Source organism: Anas acuta, chromosome 2 (assembly GCF_963932015.1).
Source record: "Anas acuta chromosome 2, bAnaAcu1.1, whole genome shotgun sequence".
Lineage (NCBI taxonomy): Eukaryota > Metazoa > Chordata > Aves > Anseriformes > Anatidae > Anas > Anas acuta.
In genome coordinates, this window is record NC_088980.1 from 120340583 (window position 1) to 120353569 (window position 12987).

A 12987-nucleotide genomic window follows, 5' to 3' on the forward strand; every position below is an offset into this window, starting at 1 on the left:
TGGAGTATTCTCATTAGAAAAAAAATGCAGCAACAGAGCAAACAGTATTTCTGGTTCATGTAAGCCATTAATTCTGAATGAGAACAGTTGAGATATACCATAGCATTAAAACGTTTGAAGAACAAGTTTTCCATCCTGTGTCACAAGTCTCTTAGCCTGATTAACAGCACTAACAAAAGTTGTAGAAGAAACCTGGGGGCTGATTTTGGGGGGTTGTTTTGCAAGTCACTATATACTCATTATATACTATCTACAAGTTAAAATATATGCATGTCTTTTGTTTTCAGTTTAGTGTGACAAAACTTTCTCTTTTTGCAGTTCACCTGGGTGATAAATTTTACATTTCAAACACAACTCTTAGGGTCTTTGCATTACGTATTTTTTTCTTAATATGTTTTTCCTCACACTCTGCATGTTATATATCCCCCTACTTCTTCATGTAAATTTAGGGAAGGTTTGCAACCATATACACTAGGACAGGTAGGATTAATAAACTTGTTATGGATTTCCCAACTGAGGTAGTTATGTGGTTGTCTGAAACTCCATTGTGTTCTTAAATACTGAGTCACCTATAAAGATCTTGCTTAGTAATGCAGAAAATGATGCATTAGTATCTTCAGAAAGGAATATTTACTTTTGTTGAGTTGCCATACAGATTTTTAGCATTGCTAACAAGCCTTTCCACATATAGATCAATTAAGGAGTAAAAGATAATCTGATGCAACTACATGTATGCACAGTTTCTGACAGAGATGCATAAGCATTGCAAAGCCTCATGTGTACACCAGAGGAAACAGGAAGCTAACCAAGTCAATAAACATCAGAGAGGGTTGCCATTATGTCTGAGGTCTCCTTTCTATCAGGGAAATGGAAGAAGAGATATTTGGCACAAAGAATAGTGGTAAGACTTACCTATTGAGCCAAAAGAAGATGGATGTTTTCCCAGCAGTGATTATGGAAATGAGGGTGTAAATTTGCCAAGTAACATCTATTTTCAAGTATAAAAATATTGCTATCATATTACAGTTATGTGGAAAACCCCATAAGTTACCGTGTTAAAGGTAGAAACCACATCATCGTTGTTTAAAGGATGTCTTTGCTCAAAAATTACATTTTCAGTTTAAGACAATTTCCTATTTTCTAAAGTGCATCAAATATTTGTGCTTAAAGAGCTAAGTAAATTTTAAACTTCATTTATTTGGATTTAGACAGACAGATCTGTTGAACAAGCTCTATAATTGTTTGCATGTACCAGAGAAGATGTGTGTTAAGCTGAGAAAGATGTAAAAAATAATTAATATATCAGTTCATAAAAATGGATTTTTAGCAGTTGAAATTCAGCATCTTTTTTTAAATATGTATGTGAGCCCATTGAGATATTTAATGATGACTTAACAGCTTCCCTCAACAGCATATGCTATCAGCTTCTGAAAATGTATAACCTGATGCAGACTATCTGGGAATTTGAATTTTATTGTTGCAGAAAGTGATGACTGACACTGAGTGATATGTCGCAAATTCTGCCAAATGAGTGCTTGTATATTTTGCAGATTTTCTGCAGCTTCTCTGAATCTTTCTCTCACCCTGGAGATGAGGGTATGGGGGAGACAAGAACTACGTTTTCACTTGGGGTGGTTCAATTTTTTCATTCTACTCTATTCGTGTTTGGGGTCTTTTCCTGTGCTCTGCTCCAGGATGGTTTTCTCAACAGTGGTGTGTCAGTGGAGTGAGGAAATCATATTTCATTGTATTTCCCCTCCAAGATAATCTGCGTACAACTGGGGAGATGGGGAGACTGCAAAAGTGTGTTGTCACTGCTCACCAACACTGTGAGCCATGCTGTGGAAAGGTGGGATTTGGTTCCTGCGCTGGCCATCTGTCAAAGTTTGTAGTAGACATGGTGCAACTTCTTGCTTTTGATTTGCTTTCTGAGATATGCCTTTTACTTTTCTACTGTTTTTCTTGGAATGCTAAAACCAAACAAACATTATCAATTTAGGTCTCAGAGCAAGCGTGAAGTATTGTGGTTTATGTTCTATTTTTACAAAAGTTAAGAGCAGCTGACAGGCATGAACTTAGAATGGTACTGTCTTGATTCCTACCGTGATGCTGAGAAAAAAATAGTGTTCACTACACACAAGTGTATTTGAGAAGTATGAAGAACCTTTCTCAGTTACTGTGCAATTTATCAGTTTCATTTGTCATGAAAAACATCAATGCTTTCCATGTAGAAGCGACGCTCCAGCAGACAGGTGAAAAGGAAGCGCTACACAGAAGACCTGGAGTTCAAGATTTCAGATGAGGAGGCAGATGATGCTGATGCTGCTGGAAGAGACTCTCCTTCAAACACTTCTCAGTCAGAGCAACAGGTCAGATTTCAATGAGCTGGAAAGGTGGATGTAACTGCAAAATTCAGAGTTCAAATATGGGTTCTTTTTCTGAATGATACTCATCCTTGGTTGGCACAGTGTGCCAGAAGGAATTAGCTTTTTACCTTCTTAAGAATATATTCATTCATGACTTTGTTTACAAGCTGGTGATATTCATTTGACACAGTTCTTTGAAATTAATAGTTTCGACCTAAAGGGAGCCTAAACTGGACTGGTAGGAGTCTGAATTTACTTCCCTGAATTCAGTGGTCTGGCTTCTGTGACTTTAATAAACCACTCAAGCTTGTCCCCTGCTGCTAGGCACCATAAGAACCCCTTTATGAAATTACTGCCTTGTAGTACCCAGCAGGGTACACTTTATTCTCTGTGCAATGTAAATGATGGATAAAATAGTTTGAGTAAGATGAGGGGTAATAATGTAGGAATGACTGTTGTAACAATCTCATTGTTTTGTAGTGCTTTTTCAAAGAACTCCTTCACTTAACTAACTGATAACCTATTGGCGAATATAGACGTGTTCTTTGGTATTTCATTTGGCAATTTGTTAAGCCCTCTGAAATACTGTATGTGATCCTCGTTGTTAATTGTGCCTTATCAGAAGGAGAATTTGCTAGGTTCGCCTGCCGTTGTGACAGTGGGAATCACATGCAATGTTGATAGCTATCATGTGGACATTTACGCAGCCAACCAGCGTTCCTGAATGTCTTCTAATATTTAGACTGTTTGGTGCTGAAAGCATGTATAATTTTAGGAGAGGTGAACTGATCTCTCTGTGTGCATGCCAGCCTTTGTGAGAAAGCTGGAGTTCCATTAGCTCTTAAAGATGTGTTTAAACAAGTATCCTTCGATCCTTTCTTATGGCATTAAATGTATTTGAATCTTCTCAGTTCTCTTGCTGAGAGAAAAAAAAACAAAACACTTCTGTGTATTAAACTCCTGTTAGAAAAAAATATTTGAAGTTTTCTAATGAAGGAAGTATGTAAGAATCAAAAATATACTATATGCACAGCCATAATTCTTGTATGGTATTTGTGATGTAGGAATCTGCTGATGCTGAAGGTCCTGTTGTGGAGAAAATCATGAGTAGCCGTTCAGTCAAGAAAAAGGTAAAACAAAACACAACCTCGTCCCTCCACATTTTCAAACAAACTAAGCATATTTCTGCTAAACCCCCATTAAGTTCTCAAAAATGCTTAGATAATTCTAAGTAAAAAATTGTTTTACTGGATAGAGTTGGTTCCCTAAGAATGTCTTTAGATGCTATTTATAATGCTTTTGGATAGGCATATAGAAAACAGATTGCTTGTTTAGTCTTCTGGTCTTTTCTTGCATCTTTTCAAATGAGAAAGTTGTTTTTTCCAAATGCATACACCTGGACAAAAATTGCTGTGCTCTTCACTTAGAGTAATGTTTCATGGGAGTTTGAGGAGTGAGAGAACCCTTCTGCATCCTAGGATTCTGCCTTTTGTAGTTTAAAACAAAAAAGTTCTTGCCCATAACTTTTCATGTGTTGACAGTTGTACTTAGCAGCCCGTGTAAGTTTACTTGAGATCAAGAACATTATATACAGAGGTGTTTTAGTGTGCTCCATGTTGTCCATGTTGCTGTGCTAAGATGGTGAAGAAAATATTGTTTGATTAAATATGGTTCTTTTTTAATTCTGCCCTGATCACTAATTATGTTCTTATTTTGCTACAGACTCCCCTAATCTACTTGAGAATTTGATTGGCCTTTGTAGTTCCAAATTATTAAACTCTGAGTAGAGTTTAATAATTTTATTTTATAGACTCTTTTGTGTAGTTAGTTCTCTGACTGATCTTACAGATGGACAAAAAAAAAAAAAGCTTTGATTAGATATATAGATATAAAGCTCATGGTGGTCTTAGTTAACCAAAATATTTATTTTCCTCAAAGTGTTAATTTTTCAAATTCGATGAGGAAAAGTTGTGTTTATTCATATATTTTTTGTTATGGGTTCATGTTTTGTTTTGGTTTATTTTTATTTTATTACTACTGCCACAACATCATTAATGGCTTTGTAAACCTAAATTCATGCAATGTCATGACTGGCTTTGATTGAATTTGGTTCTACAGCTTTTACAGCACAAAACTCTAGGGTTTGTGTTTTTTTGAAGTCTAGAGCTCTATTTTGTGTTTTAAACCATAGGCTTATTTTTTCAGATAAACTTCAAGTAGTATAAACTTAATAATTAGTTGTCCTGATGGTCTACCAGGTAGGGAGAGGAGAATGTGATCTTTTCATAAATGTCTTTACATTTGAAGCTGTTTTTCACCAATTATGCTTCTCTTCTTCCTCTCCCCTGCAAACAAAGGTGTGATTACTCATGGGGAGTGTGTATTTTGCTGCAGTTTGTGGGAAGTGGTTGGTCTGCTGCCTACATGTCTTTGATTGCAAGCTCTGCTGGAGGCAAGCTCTATTTTGAGCTCTTTCTTTAATGTTTTTTATGGATTGTATTTGCAGGTTTGAGGGGTGTCTCTTGTTTCCTGCTCTTCCTCCCAACACTCCTCTCTATCCCCAAAAAATGGATTTCAGGATGTTAATATTTAACATCTGAAGCATCCAACTGTGCTTTTATTAAAGGTCTTTTACACTCTTACTAACATCATCAAAACCCCAGTTGTTAGATTACTAATCAAAGTAAAATTGCTGCGATCAGGACCAACGCATAAAATAAACATGAGGAAAGGCTTCGCTAGGAAACCTTTCAGTGAATTAGGTTGTAACAAAGATGTTTCGTTCAAATAAAGGACATTAGATAATGAGTACGCTCTTGAAACAGTATTCTTATCTTAAAATTATGCTGCTTTTCTCAAAAATCACCTTAGTCTAGTTTAGAAGTTACCAGATCCAAAGCAGTACTGTACAGTATACTTCGGGTATAACAGACAATGTTTTTCCCTGTTGTCCTTAACATGGAATTTGTAATTCTGTTGAACACTCTTACCTCTTTCAGAAAGTGCTGAGCACATGCCTAATATTCTCTTTCTAAACTGTGTCAGTCCTGATGCATTCAGTTCGTATGTGGAAATCTTTCATTTCTCCAATTCTTTCCTTAACCAACTTCATCCCCCTTTGGATTTCTGACACCCGACTTTGAAAAGGCATGGCTGGAACTAAATATGCTATTCAGCACAACAGCATGTGTTTTGGAAAGATGTGGAGTTTGTGGAGCATTGTACCTGCATATTACACATCTGAATTTCTCTTTTTGCCTACCAATACACGGCAAGAATTATATCTAGTAGAACTGTATACAAATGCATAAATCTCATCCACTAACTGGTTAGTTTAAAACCAGTGAGTTAGTACTGTGTATCTCTGATTGGTTTCAATATGCATGACTTCCCATCTTTCATTAATGTGTTTTGTCTGATATTTTTCTAGCAGGTGATCTTCCTGTGTATTTTTTTTTTTGTTAGCCCTTACTTGTCTTTACACTTGAGTGACTTGCTCAAATAACTTTTGTATTAGGAAGGGATCATTTATTTCTTCTTCACTTATCTGCAAAGACTGTGGATAAGATTGTCAATTATGTCACACCTGGGCAATGATCATTTGAAGAATCCTGTGTTGCCTATGTCTGACGTGCTCTTTTAGGATGTCTGCATAACCAGTTTTGGGGGAATTTTGCATAAACGTTCTGTCTCACCTTTTTACTTGGTTAATGCAAACATGAGATGTGAGGGATAGACAGTGACGTAGAGAGCATAATCTCTCTCATTCGTGATATACTCATGTATTTGTACACAGTATTTGAGCACTGGAGATTGTAACTTGATTGGAATTTAGTGTTTTTTCTTTTTTTTTTTTTCATTTTCCAAACAGCATGAATGCTAGAATAAGATCTTTTAAAAGATATTTTTTTTTTCTGAAATACTCTTTCTTTAGTTGAATCTTCGAATCACACTCGCAGAACATAATAACATAGACCAATTATTACCTAATACACGACACAATAGCACATTTGACTTGTGAGAGTTACAGGATTTATCAAGATTTACATTGTAAATTATTGTTACTACATTGGCAGATGACAAAAAATACACTTGACGGAAATGCTACAGAGAGGAGTTAAATAGGCTAATACAAAACCTTTATATAAAGGTGTTTAACCACATTGTCACTCTAAGATTGATGAATCTCAAAGGTTCCTGATTTAAAACTAATAAAGAGACTTGGCCATAATACATTTCAGGGAAAAAAAAAAAAAAAAGGGCAGAATCTTAAAATTAGAGATGACTTCTTAAAGAGTGATTTTGCCTCAGGGAATGGATAGATTCAGATAATAGGATCTTCATTTTTTTATACTTCAGTTTTGACCTCTAATTATGAATACCTTCTTGAGAGATACTCCATTTTATTTATTTATTTATTTTAATTACTATTCTTCAAATTCTTTCCTTTGATGGTGTCTTTGTAAGTGACTGAAAGGCTCATCCCTGCGTATAGGGTTAAAGGATAGCTTATCTTCTTCAACAGAGGATGCAAGAAGATCAAGAAGTAGTTCCAGTTCCAGGAATAGCTTGTTGCCTTCCATTTCTCCAGGGAGATCTAGGTGGAAGCTGGTATCACTTCTCTCTCAAGAGATGAACATAAACTGTACCAGAGTGATATAAACCCTAAAATGATAAAACCCCTTGTTAGTCTGGAAGAGAAGGGATACTTCATAAACTGAGATTAGGAGTGCATTAACCTGTGATCTAGCACAGTAAAGAAAAAGTTAATGCAGCTACTAGTGTTGCTTTTTAATAGTGCTGCTATCTCGCCAGCAACTTTTCCTTTGGGAGAGAATTCGAAAGATGACAATTCATCCTCTAGTTTTAGAGTACTCTCTCTTTTTCTTTCTCCCTTTTTTTTTTTTTTGATAGGTATAGATATATAGATATAGAATGGAGGGCATTGATTTATACAGGGGTCAACAGTTTCATCTGTTTTGTGTTACATACGATGTTGCAGATGTTGGCTGTCCCTGAAGAAGTATGTAAAACAGAAAATCCTCTTCTATTTAAAACTGTCCCAAAGTTCATTAGCAAACATAAACCGTTAATGTTGTGACAAAAACTGAATTCTAAGTGTGTGCCTGGTGCACTGTCCTTAGTTTGTCCTATGGCTAGGTTCAGGAGTAATACTTTGTTGAATTACATGCCATATGTTATGCAATACTTTGGCACTAGGGATGAGTTAAGAGTAGTCTCAACCCTTAGCACTGAATGCCCTTGGTTTTGCTGGTTTATATCACAACTTTAACCTTGCTTTAAATGTAGTTTTTGGGTGTTAATTTAATTTGGCTGCTCTGTATGTGAGACATCTTGCCTGAGTGAATTTAATTGCACCATTGAGTAAAACTAAAGCCATGAACACTGATGCACTAAAATTCTAGCAGAGGTATAAGGTTTAGTTTTATATGGCTTCTTGTTTGGAGTTATTAACTATATGGAGGAATAAACCCCCTTTAAAACTCTTTTTTAAAACATTACAAAACCCACAATGTAAAGTTGCCATGAGCCAGCCAAAAATAATACATATGGCATTCAGGAGTGCAGTTGCTAATTGGCTGCTGCCTGAGAAAATGGTACACTTGGCTTCTACTTAACACTGTGGGTTTGGCAGAAAGCCAGATTTGGGGTGAGGTTGTGAATGAAGCTGCATGTGGTTAGGGAGGAGTTCAAATGATTCATGTCTTGGAAGTTGTAGTAAGCAGTGCAGTATGTACTTGGGTAAGCTGCTGGGGGAAACTCCTTACCCATGTCCTCCTCCCACCTACATTTTCCTACCCCTCCACGTGTCTCTGTATGTGGGCATCATGTTGTTTGTTTTAATCAATAATTTAATCGGGGCTTTTCAGTGTTTTAATTTATGTTTCAACCATTCTTTTCTTATAGATGGAGAATGGAGAGGAGGTAGAAGTAGAGGAATTCTATGTAAAGTACAAAAACTTGTAAGTAATGTTACAGGTTTGATTCATGTTTTTGAGTTCACGTAATAGTTGTTAAAAACTGGATTTGTTAACAACATAGCTTACTATCAAGCTTCAAACGTGGCTAATGTTTAATCCAAACCAGTAGCAACTACATAAGGAAGTAGTTGCATTGGTGGTAGCAGGCCTAGTAATGTCTCCTTAATTTGTATTCTCTCTAAAATGAAATACGTACGTAAAATTGCTCTACTATTAAACTTTAATTTAAGGCTCATTATCCATGTGCAGTTTCCTGAGCACGTTTATTTATCTGTATTGATCTAATTGCAACTATAGAGTTTTAATCTCATAATGTGCGTGCAAACTAATCAAAAATAACCCATAATGTTGCTTCAAAAACAAGATTTGTGTTCAAGAAAATGTACTATGTAAACAACGATATAGCTGCTGCTCCATAACAGGGATGTTACAGGGGTGCAAACAGCATGTTCCTTACTTCTGGTCTCTGAAACTGCAGTGCCATCAGTATTTAAAATAACATACTTCACAGCTGGATAAGCTCATTTTTCTTTAAGGTGAATAGTATGGCTTCTTAAATTTCAGAAACTTTTCCACCTGAGGGGCAGAAATTCACTTAACGTGAGTTTCTCACAGTTAGCTGACTTCACTTTAAATACACTGCCACCTTCCTACCCTTTGCGCTACATTGATGGTTGCATGATGTTTAATAGCTTAATGATGGTTTGTGAGTTTTATTACATTGGAATATATTTGTTGTATTAACTGCTTGTGTGGTACACTTCTTAGACTGTCAAAAGCTCTATTGCTTCATTTATCAAGTAGGACAAGTCATTTTGGCAGAGATGCTGTTTCTCAGTCGAAACGTTGTGTTCTTAAAGATCAACTGCCATGGAACTGGGTTTTTCAACCTTTTTACAAGGGTTTTTCTTTTATTTCTGGAAATGCTTAAACTTAAATTGCCTGGTATGCAACTTCTAATTATAGTACTGTTCTCAAAAAATATAGTGTATATCATGTTAGCATATGAAATGTTTACACATATTCTTAAACTTCTTAAAATCTTACTATCTGCTAGAGTATGACATTAGCTGGTGACGTACATCTTGTACAGTAATTATATTTGAGTGTGACCAATAAAAATCATCTTAGTGTGAAACACTAAATGTATGGGGTATGTATATAAATTTTATTGGGGTGGGAGTTGTTTTTATTTACTGACCAGTTTCTCCATTAGTAAGTATAATTGCTCCCAGTAAAGGTGATTTGTTCATAACTTGTATTGTGAAGAGGGTAGTGCCTGGATTCCAAATGCAGCACTACAGTGGGCTGAAAAGGTGTAGCTGAACTAGTGGTATACACAGGAATATGCAATAGAAGTGCAGTTTTGAGTAAGATTTTCTGTTTTGTCTTCTAGTTCTTACCTTCATTGCCAGTGGGCATCTGTGGAAGAGCTGGACAAAGACAAGAGAATTCAGCAGAAGATTAAGCGGTTTAAGGCAAAACAGGGCCAGAACAAATTCCTTTCAGAAGTATGTTTGTTTGGTTCTTTTAGATATTTAAGGGATGTTCTTATGAATTCTTTTTTCATATAGAAGCAGAAGATTTTGAACAACTGCAATATATCAGTGGCATTTATTCTGATATAAAATACAACTGTATTTGATCCAAGCCTAGCAAATTTATGAAGTTCAAGTGATCCATCCTGACTTTATAGCTTTTACTATATATTTTTTTTTCTTAAAAGTGAATGGTTAGTTGTTCATCTTGTAAGCATGACTCTTACTGAATCAGTGCCAGGTCTGTCTTCTCGGGAGCCGATTATGCCAGAAAAATGCATCACATTTTTCTGTGTTATGGACTGCTGCTCACTAGGGATTCTAAGCTTTTTATCATCAATTTAATTTCACTTAGAGCCATAAGCAGTAGTGTGGCAGGGGTCCTGTCAATAAAAGACCAGATCTGCTGGTTTGTGTTTCTAAAAGCTTACCTTTCAGTAAAATGCTGTCCTTTGAGAAAAAACAGGTTCATGTGGTACCTGATTTATTTATTTATATTTGTTATTACTGTATAGTTCAAGTTAAACAAAACCTGTTTGAAATTGAAAACTTTCATAGAGTCACCGCAGGTTTCTGATTAAGTGCATCTGATTGATATATTCTGATAAAATTTACAGGAATTTGGGGGAGGAGGGATCAATATTGTATACTTCTAGGGCAGAGTATAGGAAGTCTATGAACATGATGTCAAAACATCCAAAAAATACTTTGATATTATATATAAATATATATATATATATTATATATAAATGGGGTGGCAACTGCAAAGAATTAGCTGCATCATATAATGTTAATACCTAAAGAATTAAAATAAATTAACTTTCAAGACTCCTGATATTTCTGTCTTTAAAGAAGTTATTAAATATGTGGAAATTTAGAGGAGCAGTCAATACAGAATATCAAGCCATTAAGCAGCATAATTGTAGAATTTAACATCTGTTTTAAGTGAAGAAACCCACAAATGCTTCTTTTTAAACTTTTTTTTACATCTATTTCCAAGTGTGTAACAAATTATTTTAAGTACCTGCAACTTGTGTTTGTTTTTAGAAAAAGCTATCAAAATGTACCTAGTCTGTACTACTTTTGTCTGTTTTTTTCCATTGGAGATCTTGAAAGTGTAAAGTGAAACATACTGCTTTTGTACTCTAGTGAATCCTGTAAGTTCTTGAAGGGATAAGAAAGAATATAACAAATGGTGATTTTTGGTGAAGCTGTAAACATGCAGTGCTTTTTCTGTGTTTCTGAAATAATAATCTTTGAATCTTGCTTAGAAAGCAGTCAGACAATTTCTGTAGTTAAAATAATCCAAAGGCACTTAGTGTACAAGGCTCTAATTTCTTTATTGCAAGCTGTAGTTTTCAAGAATGCTAAATGCATTGCATGCCATAAGCCTTTTCGATTGCTCATTAGTGAATTGTAATTTCACACTTCATTTAAAATATTCTTAAACATTCTCTCACAGTAAAAGGTTTCACACAGTAATTAAGAGGCCCAGTTAACAAAGTCTGAGAAGTCTGATTCCCTCACGGGGAATGATCTTGCTGAATTGTAGCATTTCAATTAACATGTTGAAGTTTGCCAAATATAAATTCTATGTCACCGTGACCCAAAATATTATTGCCTGGTGAAATATATAATAATTTTTCCTCTCAGGAAGAGCTAATAAAGATATCTTGTATATTTTTTTTTTACTGTTTCCTTGAACAGATTGATGATGAACTTTTTAATCCAGATTATGTGGAAGTTGATCGAATCATGGATTTTTCACGTAGCACAGATGATAATGGAGAGGTAAACAGAACTTCTAATGTATTTGTGTTCATGTAGACATTGTGTTTAGAATTTATTCTTTATTTGAATATATTAAGCACTTTCTGAAGCTAAATATGTATGCATGCAGAAAATAGGAAGGCATTTCAGAAAACATTCACTAATATAGTGATTTCCCTGGAATAAAGGGGCCTTAATTCCATACTTCTGTGTCACCTATATTTGATACAAAGCAAAGCAAAAAACCTTCTATATAGGTAGAAGTATGATTTCCATGCCGGTAATACAGAATTTAAATCAAGTGTGCAAGTCATTGCTAAATCGGTGTTAATATTGTTAGTAATAATTTAAACTATGCAGAAGAGGTCCTGGGTTTACTGTTTCTTACTTTTTATGACCTGTTCTGCACAGCAAGATCACTTTGTTTTCTCAGAGACTCCTTTTTGGTCTTGGGAGAATAGAAAGTTTCACTGATTGCATCAGTGTTTCCATACTGCTTGTTCTGTGAATGGTGGATTTGGGGTTGCTTGAAATTGTAAAAATTGGAAAATGAATATTGTTTTACTTTAAAATTTCAGTTTAATATTAGTGATTTCAAATATAGTGTTGTGCTCCTTTTGGTGGTGAACCTGCATTCCCTCCATTCTAATGTGACTTCATTAGGTCGTTAAGACGTCAACCTGCTGTTTGCTTATCCTTTTGGCTGATTCAGACTTTTAGGTCTGGTAATGCTCTTTGAATTTATCTAGCCTGCAGATCTCCTGTAAAAATGGTTACATTTTTATTGTTTTAAATTGTGTTCTGATCTTATTTTTATCTTAACAAAGCCTGTAACGCATTATCTGGTGAAATGGTGTTCGCTTCCTTACGAAGACAGCACTTGGGAGCTCAAACAAGACATCGACCAAGCTAAGATTGAAGAATTTGAGAAACTGATGTCTAGGGAGCCAGAAATGGAGCGTGTGGTAAGAATTGGCTCTGTACAGAGGATTTTATTTGAAAATAGTAAAGTAATGTGGTCTTTTAGAAACCACTAATGGGATTTGCTGTATTTGAAACAGGAGCGACCTCCTGCCGATGACTGGAAGAAATCGGAGAGTTCCAGGGAGTATAAAAACAATAACAAACTCAGGGAATACCAGTTGGAGGGAGTAAACTGGCTTCTTTTCAATTGGTACAACACGTACGTAAAATATTGCTTACTACTGAATCCTGCTTTGGAAAAGCTATTATATATTATATGCAATTATAACATTTTAAAGTAGCCTTCTCAAATGAGCTTTTAGAATTATTTACATCTTTCATTTTATA

At 35.3% G+C, this 12987-nt stretch overlaps 1 protein-coding gene across 5 annotated transcripts in view; it reads left to right on the forward strand.

Annotated features, from left to right (window-relative positions):
* CHD7 (chromodomain helicase DNA binding protein 7) overlaps positions 1–12987 on the forward strand; it is a 129289-nt gene that overhangs the window by 80600 nt on the left and 35702 nt on the right. For all 5 annotated transcript variants that reach the window (XM_068671946.1, XM_068671945.1, XM_068671943.1 and 2 more), the window contains 7 exons: positions 2232–2369; positions 3431–3496; positions 8295–8350; positions 9765–9879; positions 11614–11697; positions 12504–12641; positions 12738–12859. In XM_068671946.1, the coding sequence (XP_068528047.1) occupies positions 2232–2369; positions 3431–3496; positions 8295–8350; positions 9765–9879; positions 11614–11697; positions 12504–12641; positions 12738–12859 (719 nt within the window). The remainder of the gene's footprint in view (positions 1–2231; positions 2370–3430; positions 3497–8294; positions 8351–9764; positions 9880–11613; positions 11698–12503; positions 12642–12737; positions 12860–12987) is intronic.